At 44.2% G+C, this 16,651-nt stretch overlaps 1 protein-coding gene across 3 annotated transcripts in view; it reads right to left on the bottom strand.

Annotated features, from left to right (window-relative positions):
* Window positions 1–11,273, bottom strand: part of LOC139380746 (LIM and senescent cell antigen-like-containing domain protein 1) — a 71,164-nt gene extending 59,891 nt beyond the window's left edge. For 2 of the 3 annotated variants that reach the window (XR_011628464.1, XM_071123734.1), the window contains exon 1: window positions 10,459–11,273. Coding sequence is in view for 2 of the 3 variants with exons in the window: in XM_071123734.1 (XP_070979835.1) it covers window positions 10,459–10,496 (38 nt within the window). In the remaining variant the exon portion in view is untranslated. The remainder of the gene's footprint in view (window positions 1–10,458) is intronic. The other variant, XM_071123733.1, reaches the window with a different exon arrangement.
* Between the last annotated feature and the right edge of the window lie 5,378 nt (window positions 11,274–16,651).

The following is a 16,651-nucleotide window of genomic DNA, read 5'->3' as shown; positions in this document are numbered from 1 at the left end:
ACAATCAGTCAACGGTAAACATCATTATACTCTATTTTAGGGCAATATCGGTAGACATTTTACAAATAGGGAGGTTCAAGACACTTATAAGACATTGCAGTAAAATGCAGGGATGTATTGCAAAAGGAAATTGTTAAATGGAATTATACTGGGAAATATGGGTTAACCTGTGGACATAGGAGGGTTGGAGTTGAGATCAGAATGAATGGTGGATTGGCCACTGTGGGGGGAAATCCAGCACTTGCAGGAAGAGGAAATTATTTAACTTCATGTACAGTACATGTGAGCAAAAATAGCTGTAAGTAGCAATATAAGTATTGTTGTCCGTTAGTTTACAATCAGGGGAGGGATGGTACACTCTTTCAAAAAAGGGTTCCAAAAGGGTTCTGCGGCTGTCCCCATAGGAGAACCCTTTTTGGTTCCAGGTAGAACTATTTTAGGTTCAATGTAGATCCCTCTGTGGAAAGGGTTCTATATGGAACGCAAAAGGGTTTTACCTGGAACCAAAGGGGGTTCTTCAAAGGCGTTCTGCTATGGGGACAGGAAGAAAAACCAAGGTATTAAAAAATGTGTAAATGTGTGACAGCTACAGAAGTTATCTGACTGACAGTAGCTCTGATGTCCAATGTTCCCACTGAGCTCATTCCTGCTCAGGGTGGAGCAGAGAGAGAGAGAGAGAGAGAGCTCTGATGTCCAATGTTCCCACTGAGCACATTCCTGCCCAGGGTGGAGTGGAGCAGAGAGAGAGAGATGTAGACAGATAGAGACTCAGGAGACTAGAAGGACATCCGCTCTCCACATCATGACCTTTCAATTCAATTCAAAGAGCTTTATTGGCATGGGAAAGATATATTTGCATTGCCAAAACAACTTCTCTCTGCGCCTCAGCCATGACAAAGACCCCTCTCTCTTTCCCTATACCCATCAACCCCATTCCCCCTCCTTTCCCCCAACCGTAAACAACTCAGGAAAGGAAGTTATACAAGCAAAGTGTGTGTGTGTGTGACATTTTTACTTTTGGCTAATTTATCAGACGCTCTTATCCAGAGCGACTTACAGTAGTGAGTGGAGACATTTGAGTACTTTTCCGTACTGGTGGGGGGAATGTGCCCCAGTGAACCAGTGAATGATAAAACAGTTTCCTTCCTGACAGGAGCAGAGATCCCTGTATCTAAATAAAGTAACACATACACACATACACACACATACACAAACACACACACGCACACAGGGGGGGTAATTAACAGGCAGGAAGCGGATCTGCTGAAACATGCCTCAGGGGGTAGAATGGAACAACGGTAACGACTAACAACTAAGGACTGATGGAGAGAGATAGCGTCATCACATTCACTGCGCCAGACCTGAACAGTATGGATATGCAGCTCCTAGCCAGTACTGTATGTTATTAGAAACTGGGTAATTAGAGCCATGAATGCTGATTGGCTGAAAGCTGTGGTATATCAGACAATATACCATGGGTATTAAGCAAAATGACTTATTTACTGTTCTAATTTCGTTGGTAATCAGTTTATAATAGTAATAAGGCACCTCTGGATTGGTTGCGTTGTGCCTAAGAACAGGGCTTAGCAGTGGCATATTGGCCTGCACCACAACCCCTTGGAACATATTGCATAAAAGACATCCAAGTGAGTTTTTTTACTTTTACTGTTGAAAAGCGATATCCTAAGTATAAATACGGTAAAGTACAAACACTAAAGGGTAAAAAAACACAACTGCAGACACAACTGCAAACTTCAAGGAGTAGGGCATTCAAGGAGTAGGGCATTCAAGGAGTAGGGCATTCAAGGAGTTGGTCTGATGGGAATCTGATGTCATCAGCTTGAGGAATTACAATAGAGGAGCAACAGAGAGCAAAAGAGGAAAGGTGCAGTAATATCTAACAAGTAATATCTAACAATACACACAAATCTAAGTGAAGGAATGGAATTTTTGAATATATAAATATATGGACGAGCAATGTCAGAGCGGCATAGACTAAGATACAGTAGAATAGAATACAGTATATACATATGAGACGAGTAATGTAAAAAATGCAAACATCATTAAAGTGGCCAGTGATTTCAAGTCTATGTATATAGGGCAGCAGCCTCTAAGGAAATGGTGAAGGTTATTTAACAGTCTGATGGACTTGATATAGAAGCTGTTTTTCAGTCTTTCAGTCCCATCTTGATGCACCTGTACTGACCTCGCCTTCTGGATGATAGAGGGGTCAACAGGCAGTGGCTCGGGTGGTTGTTGTCTTTTTGGCCTTTCTGTGATATCAGGTGCTGTAGGTGTCCTGGAGAGCAGGTAGTTTGCCCCCGGTGATGCGTTGGGCAGACCGCAATTCTCTCTGGAGAGCCCTGCAGTTGCGGGAGGTGCAGTTGCCGTATCAGGCGGTGGGTGATACAGCCCGATAGGATGCTCTCAATTGAGCATCTGTAAAAGTTTGTGAGGGTTTTAGGGGCCAAGTCCCCTGAGATTGAAGAGGTGCTGTTGCACCTTCTTCACCACACTGTCTGTGTGGACCATTTCAGTTTGTCAGTGATGTGTACGCCGAGGAACTTGAAGATTTACACCTTCTCCACTGCGGTCCCGTCGATGTGGATAGGGGGGAGGCTGCTCCCTCTGCTGTTTCCTGAAGTCCACGATCAGCTCCTTTGTTTTGTTGACGTTGAGAGAGAGGTTATTTTCCTGGCACCACTCTCCCTGGGCCCTCACCTCCTCCCTGCAGGCTGTCTCGTCACTGTTGATAATCAAGCCTACTACTGTTGTGTCATCTGCAAACATGATGATTGAGTTGGAGGCGTGCATGGCCATGCAGTCATGGGTGAACAGGGAGTACAGGAGGCAGCTGAGAATGCACTCTTGTGGGGCCCCAGTGTTGAGGATCAGCGAAGAGGAGGTGTACTTCACCACCTGGGTGCGGCCCGTCAGGAAGTCCAGAACCCAGTTGCACAGGGCGGGGTTCAGAACCAGGGCCTCCAGCTTAATGATGAGCTTGGAGGGTACTATGGTATTGAAGAGTCAATGAACAGCATTCTTACATAGGTATTCCTGTTCTCCAGATGGGATAGGGCAGTGTGCAGTGCAATGGCGATTGCATCGTCTGTGGATCTATTGGTGCGGTAAGCAAATTAAAGTGGGTCAGGTAAGGTTGAGGTGATATGATCCTTGACTAGTCTCTCAAAGCACTTCATGATGACAAAAGTGAGTGCTAAGGGGCGATGGTCATTTAGTTCAAATACCTTTGTTTTGGGTACAGGAACAATGGTGGCCAATTTGAAGCATGTGTGGACAACAGACTGGGATAGGGACAGATTGAATATGTGCGTAAACACTGCAGCCAGCTGGTCTGTGCATGCTCTAAGGACGTGGCTAGGGATGCCGTCTGGGCAGGCAGCCTTGCGAGGGTTATCATGCTTGAATGTCTTACTCATGTCGGTCATGGAGAAAGAGAGTCCACGGGTCCTGGGTAGCGGGCCACGTCGGTGGCACTGTGTTATCCTCAAAGCGGGCGAAGAAGGAGTTTAGCTTGTCCGGAGCAAGACGTCGGTGTCTGCGACATGGCTGGTTTTCCTTTTGTAGTCCATAATTGTCTGTAAACCCTGCTACATACGTCTCGTGTCTGAGCTGTTGAATTGCGACTCCACTTTGTGTCTATACTGATCTTTTGCTTGTTTGATTGCCTTACGGAGGGAATAACTACACTGTTTGTATTTAACCATATTCCCAATGACCTTGCCATGGTTAAATGCCATGGTTGATGTTTTCAGTTTTGTGTGAATGCTGCCATCTATCCACATTTCTGGTTAGGGTAGGTTTTAATAGACACAGTGGGTACAACATCCTATATACTTCCTGATAAACTCAGTCACCGTATCAGTGTATTCATCAATGTTACTCTCTGAGGCTACCCGGAACATAACACAGTTCGCGTGATCAAAACAATCTTGAAGCGTGGATTCAGATTGGTCAGACCAGCGTTGAATAGTCCTTAGCACAGATACTTCCTGTTTGAGTTTCTGCCTATAGGAAGGGAAGAGCAAAATGGAGTCGTGATCAGATTTTCCGAAGGGAGGGCGGGGGAGGGCCTTGTAGGCATCCCGGAAGTTGGAGTAGCAGTGGTCGAGTGTTTTAGCAGCGCCAGTACTATAGTCGATATGTTGATAGAACTTCAGTAGCATTTTCCTCAATTTGCTTTGTTAAAATCTCCAATTACAATAAATGCGGCCTCGGGATATGTTGTTTCCAGTTTGCATAAAGTCCAGTGAAGTTCTTTGAGCGTCGTGGTATTGGCTTGAGGGGTAATAAAATCATCTGTGACTATAACCGAAGAGAATTCTCTTGGGAGGTAATATGATTGGCATTTGATTGTGAGGTATTCTAGGTTGGGTGAACAAAAGAACTTGAGTTCCTGTATGTTATTGCAATCACACCATGAGTAGTTAATCATGAAACATACACCCCCGCCATTCTTCCTGGGGAGGTATTTATTTGTCTGCGCAATAAACTGAGAACCCAACTGGCTGTACGGACTCAGACAATACATACCGAGAGAGCCATGTTTCCGTGAAACACTGTATGTTACAATCCCGGATGTCTCTCTGGAAGGAAATCATCGCCATGAGCTTGTCAACTTTATTATCAAAAGACTGAACATTAGCCAGTAATATACTCGGAAGCGGTGGGTGGTCTGCGCTCCAACTACCTCTTCTCCGCCGGCGTTGTTTTGGATCAGCTTCTGGAATCAATTAAATTGCCCTGGGGGGTACGAACAAAGGATCCGATTCAGGAATGTCGTATTATTGATCGTAATGCTGGTAATGCTGGTGAGTTACTGCCACTCTGCTGTCCAAAAGTTCTTCCCAGCTGTATGTAATAACACCAAAAAATTCCTGGGCTAATAATGTAAGAAATAACACATAAAAAACGAAATACTGCAAAGTTGCCTAGGGGCTAGAAGCACAGCTGCCCTCTCTATCGGTGCCTTAACAGCACTGAGTATTTTTCTAAAATGTTTAATGAGTTGATACTGTCGCAACGCTAACTAAAAAGCAGCATTCCCCAAGAGAGGATGGCTTTCACTTTAGCAGTGATAAATTCATGAACTTCTTTGAGGAAAATATCATGATTATTAGAAAGCAAAAGAGTCTGCACAACTCTGCCAGGATCTAGGAGCAAGAGAGACGCTCAAGTGTTTTAGTACTATATCTCTTGACACAATGATGAAAATAATCATGGCCTCTAAACCTTCAAGCTGCATACTGGACCCTATTCCAACTAAACTACTGAAAGAGCTGCTTCCTGTGCTTGGCCCTCCTATGTTGAACATAATAAACGGCTCTCTATCCACCGGATGTGTACCAAACTCACTAAAAGTGGCAGTAATAAAGGCTCTCTTGAAAAAGCCAAACCTTGACCCAGAAAATATAAAAAACTATCGGCCTATATCGAATCTTCCATTCCTCTCAAAATTTTTAGACAAGGCTCACTGCCTTCCTGAAGACAAACAATGTATACGAAATGCTTCAGTCTGGTTTTAGACCCCATCATAGCACTGAGACTGCACTTGTGAAGGTGGTAAATGACATTTTAATGGCATCAGACCGAGGCTCTGCATCTGTCCTCGTGCTCCTAAACCTTAGTGCTGCTTTTGATACCATCGATCACCACATTCTTTTGGAGAGATTGGAAACCCAAATTGGTCTACACGGACAAGTTCTGGCCTGGTTTAGATCTTATCTGTCGGAAAGATATCAGTTTGTCTCTGTGAATGGTTTGTCCTCTGACAAATCAACTGTAAATTTCGGTGTTCCTCAAGGTTCCGTTTTAGGACCACTATTGTTTTCACTATATATTCTACATCTTGGGGATGTCATTCGAAAACATAGTTAACTTTCACTGCTATGCAGATGACACACAGCTGTACATTTCAATGAAACATGGTGAAGCCCCAAAATTGCCCTCGCTAGAAGCATGTGTTTCAGACATAAGGAAGTGGATGGCTGCAAACTTTCTACTTTTAAACTCGGACAAAACAGAGATGCTTGTTCTAGGTCCCAAGAAACAAAGAGATCTTCTGTTGAATCTGACAATTAATCTTAATGGTCGTACAGTCGTCTCAAATAAAACTGTGAAGGACCTCGGCGTTACTCTGGACCCTGATCTCTCTTTTGAAGAACATATCAAGACCATTTCAAGGACAGCTTTTTTCCATCTACGTAGCATTGCAAAAATCAGAAACGTTCTGTCCAAAAATGATGCAGAAAAATTAATCCATGCTTTTGTCACTTCTAGGTTAGACTACTGCAATGCTCTACTTTCCGGCTACCCGGATAAAGCACTCTGCCTCAAACCCTATTACAGGGGCTGAGTCCCTGGCTTACTGGGGCTGGGAGGGGTGTGTCACCTGAGTGGGTTGAGTCACTGATGTGATCATCCTGTCTGGGTTGGTGCCCCCCCCCTTGGGTTGTGCAGACGCGGAGATCTTTGTGGGCTATACTCGGCCTTGTCTCAGGATGGTAAGTTGGTGGTTGAAGATATCCCTCTAGTGGTGGGGGGCTGTGCTTTGGCAAAGTGGGTGGGGTTATATCCTTCCTGTTTGGCCCTGTCCGGGGGTGTCCTCGGATGGGGCCACAGTGTCTCCTGACCCCTCCTGTCTCAGCCTCCAGTATTTATGCTGCAGTAGTTTATGTGTCGGGGGGCTAGGGTCAGTTTGTTATATCTGGAGTACTTCTCCTGTCCTATTCTGTGTCCTGTGTGAATTTAAGTGTGCTCTCTCTAATTCTCTCTTTCTCTCTTTCTTTCTCTCTCTCGGAGGACCTGAGCCCTAGGACCATGCCTCAGGACTACCTGACATGATGACTCCTTGCTGTCCCCAGTCCACCTGGCCGTGCTGCTGCTCCAGTTTAAACTGTTCTGCCTTATTATTATTGGACCATGCTGGTCATTTATGAACATTTGAACATCTTGGCCATGTTCTGTTATAATCTCCACCCGGCACAGCCAGAAGAGGACTGGCCACCCCACATAGCCTGGTTCCTCTCTAGGTTTCTTCCTAGGTTTTGGCCTTTCTAGGGAGTTTTTCCTAGCCACCGTGCTTCTACACCTGCATTGCTTGCTGTTTGGGGTTTTAGGCTGGGTTTCTGTACAGCACTTTGAGATATCAGCTGATGTACGAAGGGCTATATAAATACATTTGATTTGATTTGATTTTGAAGAATATATTGGGAGGGATCTTAGACCATTGCTCCATACAGAATCCTTCCAGATCCTTGATGTCCTTCATCTGTGTCACGCCCTGATCTGTTTCACCTGTTCCTGTGATTGTCTCCACCCCCTCCAGGTGTCGCTTATTTTCCCCTGTGTTTCCTGTCTCTCTGTGCCAGTTCGTCTTGCATGTTAGTCAAGTCAACCAGCGTGTTTTCCCATTCTCCTTTTGCTATTCTCTTTTTGCTAGTCCTCCTGGTTTTGACCCCTGTCTGACTCTGGACTACTTTCCTGCCTGCCTGAACATCCTGCCTGCCCTGACCTTGATTCTGCCTGCCCTTCGGTACCTTTTGGACTCTGAACTGGTTTTGACCATTTTGCCTGTCCACGACCATTCTCTTACCCTATTGGATTAATACATATTGTAACACTCCAAACATCTGCCAAACATCTGCCTCCTGTGTCTGTATCTGGGTCTCGCCTTATGTTATGATAATCTGTGCTTCTGAACTGCCCTCTTCAATTCAAACTATAGCTTTCAATGGGTTTCAAGCCCAGAGACAGAGTTGTTGATTTTGTGGACAATTAACCATTTCTTTGTGGATAGTGATGTGTGCTTGGGGTTATTGTCTTGCTGGAAGATCCACTTACGGCCAAGTTTCAGCCTCCTGGCAGAGGCAACCAGGTTAATGACTAAAATGCCCTGGTACTGTGTAAAGTTGATGATGCCGTTGACCTTAACAAGGGCCCCAGGACCAGTGGAAGAAAAATAACCCCATAACATCAAAGATCCACCACCATATTTTACAGTATGTATGGGGTTCTTTTCTGCTCATGCATTCTCATTTAAACGCCAAACCCACCACTGGTGTACGAGGCCAGAGCTCTATTTTCATGTCATCCAACAAAAGTAAACACCTGGAGTTGGCTAAACGGCATAAGCATATGGATTGGAACCGGTGATTTGGTCAGATGACATGAAAATGAACCTCTTTGGCCATGTACACCAGTGGTGGGTTTGGTGCAACAAAGCAAACATTGGTGTCATATGAAGCTTTACCGCTTGCTCTGTTATACAAGTATTTTGATTTCAATTATTTTTTTACATTTATTTATTGAAAATATAACATTTTAGATACAATTTATACAGTGAGCGCCAAGAATATTGGAACATGTATATTTTACATTTGTATCTAAAAGCATAATATCATACCTCACCAAAAATGCTAACCCCAGTTATTGTAATGGTGAGAGGTTAGCATGTCCAAAGTGCTGGGGTACAGAGCCAAAACAACAAAAATGTTTACCAGGACATTTTTGTTTTGGCTCTGTACAGCAGCACTTTGGTTTTGAAATGAGAACATTCGAGGGTATTTTCATCCATATCGGGTGAACAGTTTCGAAATCACAACACTTTTTGTACATAGTTTTAGGGGACCAAAAGTTTTTGGACAAATTCACTTATGTGTATTAAAGTAGTCAAACACTTCGTATTTAGTCCCATATTCTTAGCACACACTGATGACATCAAGCTCGTGACCCTACAAAGTTGTTGGATGCATTTGTGGTTTGTTTTGGTTGTGTTTCTGATTATTTTGTGCCCAATAGAAATGAATGGTAAATAATGGATTGTGTCATGTTGGAGTCCCTTTTATTGTAAATAAGAATAGAATATGTTTCTAAACACTTCTACATTCATGTGGATGCTACCATGATTACGGATAGTCCTGAATGAATTGTGAATAATGTTGAGTGAGAAAGTTACAGACGCACAAATATCATACTCACAAGACATGCTAATCTCCCACCCTTACAATAACAGGGGAGGTTAGCATTTTTGGCGAGGTATAATATTATGCTTTTAGATACAAAAGTAAAATATACACTGAGTGTACAAAACATTAGGAACACCTTCCTAATATTGAGTTGCACCCCTTTTGCCTTCAGAACAGCCTCAATTCATCAGGGCATGGACTCCACAGTGTCAAACATTCCACAGGGATGCTGACCCACGTTGACTCTAATGCTTCCCCACAGTAGCTTCAAGTTGGCTGGATGTCCTTTGTGTGGCGGACCATTTTTGATACACATGGGGAAACTGTTGAGCATGAAAAACCCAGCAGCATTGCAGTTCTTGACACACTCAAACGGGAGCCCCTGGCACCTACTACCACACCCCGTTCAAAGGCACTTAATTATTTTGTCTTTCCCTTTCACCCTCTGAATGTCACATATACACAATCAATGTCTCAACCATCTCAAGGCTTAAAAATCCTTATTTAATGTTTAACCTGTCTCCCTTCATCTACACTGATTGAAGTGGATTTAACAGGTGACATCGATAAGGGATCATGGCTTTTTCCGAGTTCAAAGCAACTGGGAGCTCGGATCTCCGAACTTGAAAATCTCTGACTCCCGACTAGTGTGTGCAAAACAACTGGGAACTCTGAAAAAAAAAACAAGCTCAGACTAGGAAAAATCCATTTGAACAGTCATCCAATTTGGAATTCCAACTTGGGAACTCTGGCCTCTTTCTAGAACTCTGACTTTCCGACCTGAAGATCACTGTTGTCATGATTTGACCTTGTATTTTTCAGAGTTCCCAGTTGTTTTGAAAGTGGCATTTCACCTAGATTCACCTTGTCTGCGTATGTCATGGAAAGAGCAGGTGCCCCTAATGTTTTGTACACATGGTCTTTTTTTTGTCTGGGTTTCGTAAGGAATCACGAACACAGACGGTATAGCACTGTTGTCCCGTAGTGACCACAACAAGGTTTCAGATGGTCCCAGGCTGTACTTTCATCAAGTTTGCATCAAGTAGGTCAAAACCTGTAAAGTAGGCCTACAACTGTACAGTCTAATTCAGGCTTTAAATCTCAGCAGCACTGCAGAGCAGCAAACAAAGACAACTTTTGCTCATATCTCATTGTGAATAGGCCTAACCAGAGTGATCATCACTGCCCCAGCTGTTCAGTAGCCTAATACAATATAACTCAAGTAGGTGTTTGTTAAAGTGATTGTTAGATTGTTGCAGTAGTGATCATATCCAAGTATGGATAGATGATAGTTAAGCACCGCATCAACTCATCTGTGCACAACTACACCCCGCAGACAGACAGCGCTGTGCATGATCATTGAATGCAACAGGCTGCAGCTTTGTTTGTCCTGAGTCAACACACAGACTACCAACACTTTTAAGAAGCAAATTTGGCCGATCATAACACGTGTTTTCTTTTCGGTACTCACCCGTTGCCATTGGTCATTTCTTCGGCCACCCCCAACATCTTCTTGGCTGCAGGGGTATTTCGTCTCCAACGGCACTTTCTTTCCAGATGTTTGGGGCTGGAGTGGATGTATTTTTTTTTTGTATAGGCTATTGTTTACAGGCGATACTTTCTTAGTAATGGCGAATGAGCCTCGCCTATTTCTTTGTCGCTGTGTCTGGCTACTGCGTTAAAATGTAATTTAATCGGACTAGACCCGCCCTCTAAGCTTCTGATTCATGTAGGACCACGATAGCCTACAGTAGACTAGTATTTACTGTAAATACCAGCTGCATCTATGGACAGCAGGTTAAATATAAAACTTCAACTTTAAACCTCATGCACTAGCTAAATGTTATTATTATATTGTGCTGTGCATTTCCAACATATTTCCTCGCTAAACATGGACGGATGTTTGCGGAAATCTACCCGAGCAGCACCGATTTCCCACAGTGAAAAATGTGTAATATTTGCAAAACTATTACACATAAATGTGAGCTCTAAGTCGTATAGCTACTTCTTACATGCTATTGGAGAAAATAACTGGGCGCAGTAGGGCGCTGCTCGAAAATGTTGTAGTCTACTGTAGACTATTTGATGTATTAACATTAGTTCAAATTAACGAGATTTAACCATAAGAATGTAAACTTTAAAAATACCTACTAGTGCTCAGTGTGCTTAGGTCATGTAATTGGAACATACAGTATATTTCCTTAAAAGGCTACATTTCCCGAATAAGACGATAGGAAAACATCTGGAGGACCTGCCAACGCTGTAGGCTCTCCAGACCCGTAGACTGAATAGGTTATGTTGGGGGGAAACGCCTCCCCTAATGAACATGTCTATTTTCAGACACAAAAAAAAGTCTACGTTTGGTAAGATTTAGATATGTGCATACTGGCCATCCTTAGGCAAGTGGGCAGAATGAATGATTTATTTATGTGTGTTATTTGATAAAAACAGAAACTTTGAAAGGGGGCATTTGTCCCCTGAAGATTAGTGTGTTAAAATCAATTTTATTTGGAGTAATTAACTCTTAAAAGCTAAATGCATCATACTGCTGTATTTCTGTATTTTGAAAGTTATATATATCTTGAAAACTTGATTGCTGACATGCTAAACATCTTGGAACTATATCAACAATGGACTAATGAAACAAATACTAATGAAACAAAAGTTTTTGGGAGAAATTTTCCCTTAAAGGCCCAGTGCAGTTAAAAGTGTAATTTTCCAGTGTTTTATATACACCCAATGAACAGTTTATTAGGTACACCCATCTAGTACCAGGTTGGACCTGCCTTTGCCTCCAGAACAACTACCGATACGCTGTGGAATACAAACGTTGCTCAATTAGTATCAAGGGACCTAACTTGTGCCAGGAAAACGTTTCCCACACCACTACACTACCGCCATCAGCCTGTTCCGTTGAAACCAGGCAGGATTGGGCCATAGACTCATGCTGCTTATGCCAAATTCTGACTCTGACATCAGGATAACGCAACAGGAACCGGGATTCGTCGTACCAGGCGATCACACTGGAGCCGCTTCTTGTTTTTAACTGATAGGAGTGGAACCCGGTGTGATTGTCTGTTGCAATAGCCCATCCGTGACAAGGACCGACGAGTTGTGCGTTCCAGGATGCCGTTCTGTACACCACTGTTGTACTGCACCGTTATTTGCCTTTTTGTGGCCTGCCTGTGTTAGCTTGCACAATTCTTGTTATTCCAGATAATGGCGCCGAAGGAGATGGCCGCCGATTTACGATCCCATAACCAATTGAGCTATTGTGTGTTTTTATTTTGCGTTATATGTAACTTATTTTGTACATAATGTTTCTGACACCATGTCTTATGACCAAAAATAGCTTCCTGATATCAGGGCAGCGATTACTCACCCCGTACTGGAGGAATTCTTCTTCTTCAACGAGTCGGATGGGATGGATTTACACCAGACACCCGACAAGGCCCTCATCCCCGTCATCCGCAGGAGGAAAAGATGGAGATATCATCTTCATCACATTCCAGGTGCCTTGTAAGGATCCGTCGCCGAGAGGGTAATCTACCTTTACCATCGGTCCTATTAGCCAATGTACAATCAATCGATAATAAAATAGATGAACTACGAGCACATATACCAACCTACCAACAGAACATTAAAAACTGTAATATCCTATGTTTCACCGAGTCATGGCTGAAAGACAACATGATTAACATACAGCTGACGGGTTTTAGGCTTTTTTGGCAGGATAGAACAGTGGCCTCTGGTAAAACAAGGGGTGGCGGCCTATGCATATAACAGCTGGTGCACGAAAGCTAAGGAAGTTTCTAGGTTTTGCTCACCTGAGGTAGAGTATCTATATTTTTCGTAGCTGTCTATATACCACCGCAGATGCTGGCACTAAGACCGCACACAATGAGCTGTTTACGGCCATAAGCAAACAGGAAAATTCTCATCCAGAGGTGGCGCTCCTAGTGGCCGGGGACTTTAATGCAGGGAAACTCAAATCGGTTTTACCTAATTTCTATCAGCATGTTAAATGTGCAACCAGAGGGATAAAACTATGGACCACCTTTACTCCACACACAGAGATGCATACAAAGCTCTCCCTTGCCCTCCATTTGACAAATCTGACCATAATTCCATCCTCCTGATTCCTGCTTACAAGCCAAAAACTAAAGCAGGAAGCACCAGTGACTCGGTCAATAAGACAGTGGTCAGATGAAGCAGATGCGAAGTTACAGGACTATTTTGATAGCACAGACTGGAATATGTTCCGGTATTAAAAATTATATATATATATATTTCACCTTTATTTAACCAGGTAAGCTAGTTGAGAACAAGTTCTCATTTACAACTGCGACTTGGCCAAGATAAAGCAAAGCAGTGATACACAAACAACAACACAGAGTTACACATGGAATAAACAGGCGTAAAGTCAATAACACAATACAAAAAAAGAAAGTCTATATACAGTGTGTGCAAATGAGGAGGTAGGCAATAAATAGGCCACTCGGGTACATTTGGCGGGGTGAGTGAAGGAGGCTTTGTTGCGAAATAGAAAGCTGATTCTAGATTTGATTTTGGATTGGAGATGCTTTATGTGAGTCTGGAAGGAGAGTTTGCAGTCTAGCCAAACACCTAAGTATTTGTAGTTGTCCACATATTCTAGGTCAGAACCGTCCAGGGTAGTGATGCTAGTCGGGCGGGCGGGTGCGGGCAGCGAATGGTTGAAAAGCATGCATTTGGTATTACTAGCGTTTCAGAGCAGTTGGAGGCCACAGAAGGAGTGTTGTATGGCATTGAAGCTCGTCTTGAGGTTAGTTAACTCAGTGTCCAAAGAAGGGTCAGATGTATACAGAATGGTGTCGTCTGCATAGAGGTGGATCAGAGAATCACCCGCAGCAAGAGCGACATCATTGATATACACAGAGAAAAGAGTCGGCCCGAGAATTGAACCCTGTGGTACCCCCATAGAGACTGCCAGAGTTCCGGACAACAGGCCCTCCGATTTGACGCACTGAACTCTGTCTGCAAAGTAGTTGGTGAACCAGGCGAGGCAGTCATTTGAGAAACCAAGGCTATTGAGTCTGCCGATAAGAATACGGTGATTGAGTCGAAAACCTTGGCCAGGTCGATGAAGACGGCTGCACAGTACTGTCTTTTATCGATGGCGGTTATGTAATCGTTTAGTACCTTGAGCGTGGCTGAGGTGCACCCGTGACCAGCTCGGAAGCCGGATTGCACAGCGGAGAAGGTACGGTGGGATTCGAAATGGTCAGTAATCTGTTTTTTAACGTGGCTTTCGAAGACTTTAGAGAGGCAGGGTAGGATGGATATAGGTCTGTAACGGATTCTTACGATGGCATTGAGGAGTAAACCACATCAGTCACTGGCTTCATCAATAAGTGCATCAATGACGTCATCCCCACAGTGACCGTATGTACATACCCCAACCAGAAGCCATAGATTACAGGCAACATCTGCACTGAGCTAAAGGGTAGAGCTGCTGCTTTCAAGGAGCGGGACTCTAACCCGGAAGCTTATAAGAAATCCCACTATGCCCTCCGACGAACCATCAAACAGGCAAAGCGTCAATACAGGACTAAGATCGAATCGTACTACACTGGCTCCAATGCTCGTTGGATGTGGCAGGGCTGGCAAACTATTACAAACTACAGAGGGAAGCACAGCCAAGAGCTGCCCGGTAACACGAACCTACCAGACGAGCCAAATTACTCCTATGTTCGCTTCGAGGCAAGTAACACTGAAACATGCATGAGAGCACCAGCTGTTCCGGACGACTGTGTGATCACGCTCTCCGTAGCCGATGTGAGTAAGACCTTTAAACAGGTCAACATTCACAAGGCCACAGGGAAAGACGGATAACCAGGACGTGTACTCCGAGCATGCGCTGACCAACTGGCAAGTGTCTTCATTGACATTTCCAACCTGTCCCTGACTGAGTCTGTAATTAAACATGTCTCAAGCAAACCACCGTAGTCCCTGTGCCCAAGAACACTAAGGTAACCTGCCTAAATGACCAAACACACTAAAAAAACTAGAGAAAAAAAACAAGAATGAATCGCATGACCGATTGGTTTACAAAACAACAATTGCACCCTCACCAGACCACTTCAGATAATCTTCAGATGGTAACCAAGAAGTGCTTAGAAAGGCTGGTCATGTCTCACGTCAACACCATTATCCCGGAAACCCTAGAACCACTTCAATTTGCATACCGCCCCAACAGATCCACAGATGATGCCATTTATATTGCACTCAGCATTGCCCTTTCCCATCTGGACAAAAATAACACCTATGTGAGAATGCTATTCATTGACTATAGCTCAGCGTTCAACACCATAGTGCCCTCAAAGCTCATCACTAAGCTAAGGACCCTGGGACTTAACACCTCCCTCTGCAACTGGATCCTGGACTTCCTGACGGGCCGCCCCCCAGGTGGTAAGGGTAGGGAACAACACATCCGCCACGCTGATCCTCAACACGGGGGCCCCTCAGGGGTGCGTGCTCAGTCCCATCCTGTACTCCCTGTTCACTCATGACTGCATGGCCAGGCACGACTCCAACACCATCATCAAGTTTGCCAATGACACAACAGTGGTAGGCCTGATCACCGACAACGATAAGACAGCCTATAGGGAGGTCAGAGACCTGGTTGTGTGGTGCCAGGACAACAACTTCTCCCTCAACGTGATCAAGACAAAGGAGATGATTGTGGACTACTGAAAAAGGAGGACCGAGCATGCCCCTATTCTCATCGACTGGGCTGTAGTGGAACAGGTTGAGAGCTTCAAGTTCTTTGGTGTCCACATCCCCAACAAACTATCATTGTCCAAACACACTAAAACAGTCGTGAAGAGGGCATGACAAAGCCTATTCCCCCTCAGGAGACTGAAAACATTTGGCATGGGTCCTCAGATCCTCCAAAGGTTCTACAGCTGCACCATCGAGAGCATCCTGGCTGGTATGGAAACTGCTCGGCCTCGGACCGCAAGGCACTTCAGAGGGTAGTGCATACGGCCCAGTACATCACTGGGGCCACGCTTCCTGCTATCCAGGACCTCTACACCAGGCGGTGTCAGAGGAAGGCCCTAAAAATTGTCAAAGACTCCAGCCATCCTAGTCATAGACTGTTTTCTCTGCTACCGCACGGCAAGAGGTACCGGAGAGCCAAGTCGAGACAACTTCTACTCCTAAGCCATAAGGGCTACCCAGACCCCTCTTTTACGCTGCTGCTACTCTGTTTATAATCTACGCATAGTCACTTTAACTCTACCTACATGTACATATTACCTCAATTACCTCAACTAACTGGTGCCCTCGCACATTGACACTTTACCGGTACCCCCTGTATATAGTCCTGCTTGTTATTTTACTGCTGCTGTTTAATAGTTTGTTTATCTTTTTAAACTTCTTAAAGCATTGTTGGTTAAGGGCTTGTATATAAGCATTTCACTGTTGTATTCGGCGCATGTGACAAATAACATTTGATTAACGTGCTGTTTTGACCCACAGGACTGCCGCTGACTGGATGTTTTTTGTTTGTCGCACCAGTCTCGGTAAACCCTAGACACCGTTGTGTGTGAACAGCAAAGGAGGCAGGCTGTTTCTGAGATACTGGAACCGGTGCATCTGGCACCTACGATCATACCATG

Source organism: Oncorhynchus clarkii, chromosome 22 (assembly GCF_045791955.1).
Source record: "Oncorhynchus clarkii lewisi isolate Uvic-CL-2024 chromosome 22, UVic_Ocla_1.0, whole genome shotgun sequence".
In the NCBI taxonomy this organism is placed as follows: domain Eukaryota; kingdom Metazoa; phylum Chordata; class Actinopteri; order Salmoniformes; family Salmonidae; genus Oncorhynchus; species Oncorhynchus clarkii.
The sequence above is the reverse complement of the archived record's forward strand: the minus strand, read 5'-3'. Positions and strand labels throughout refer to the sequence as shown.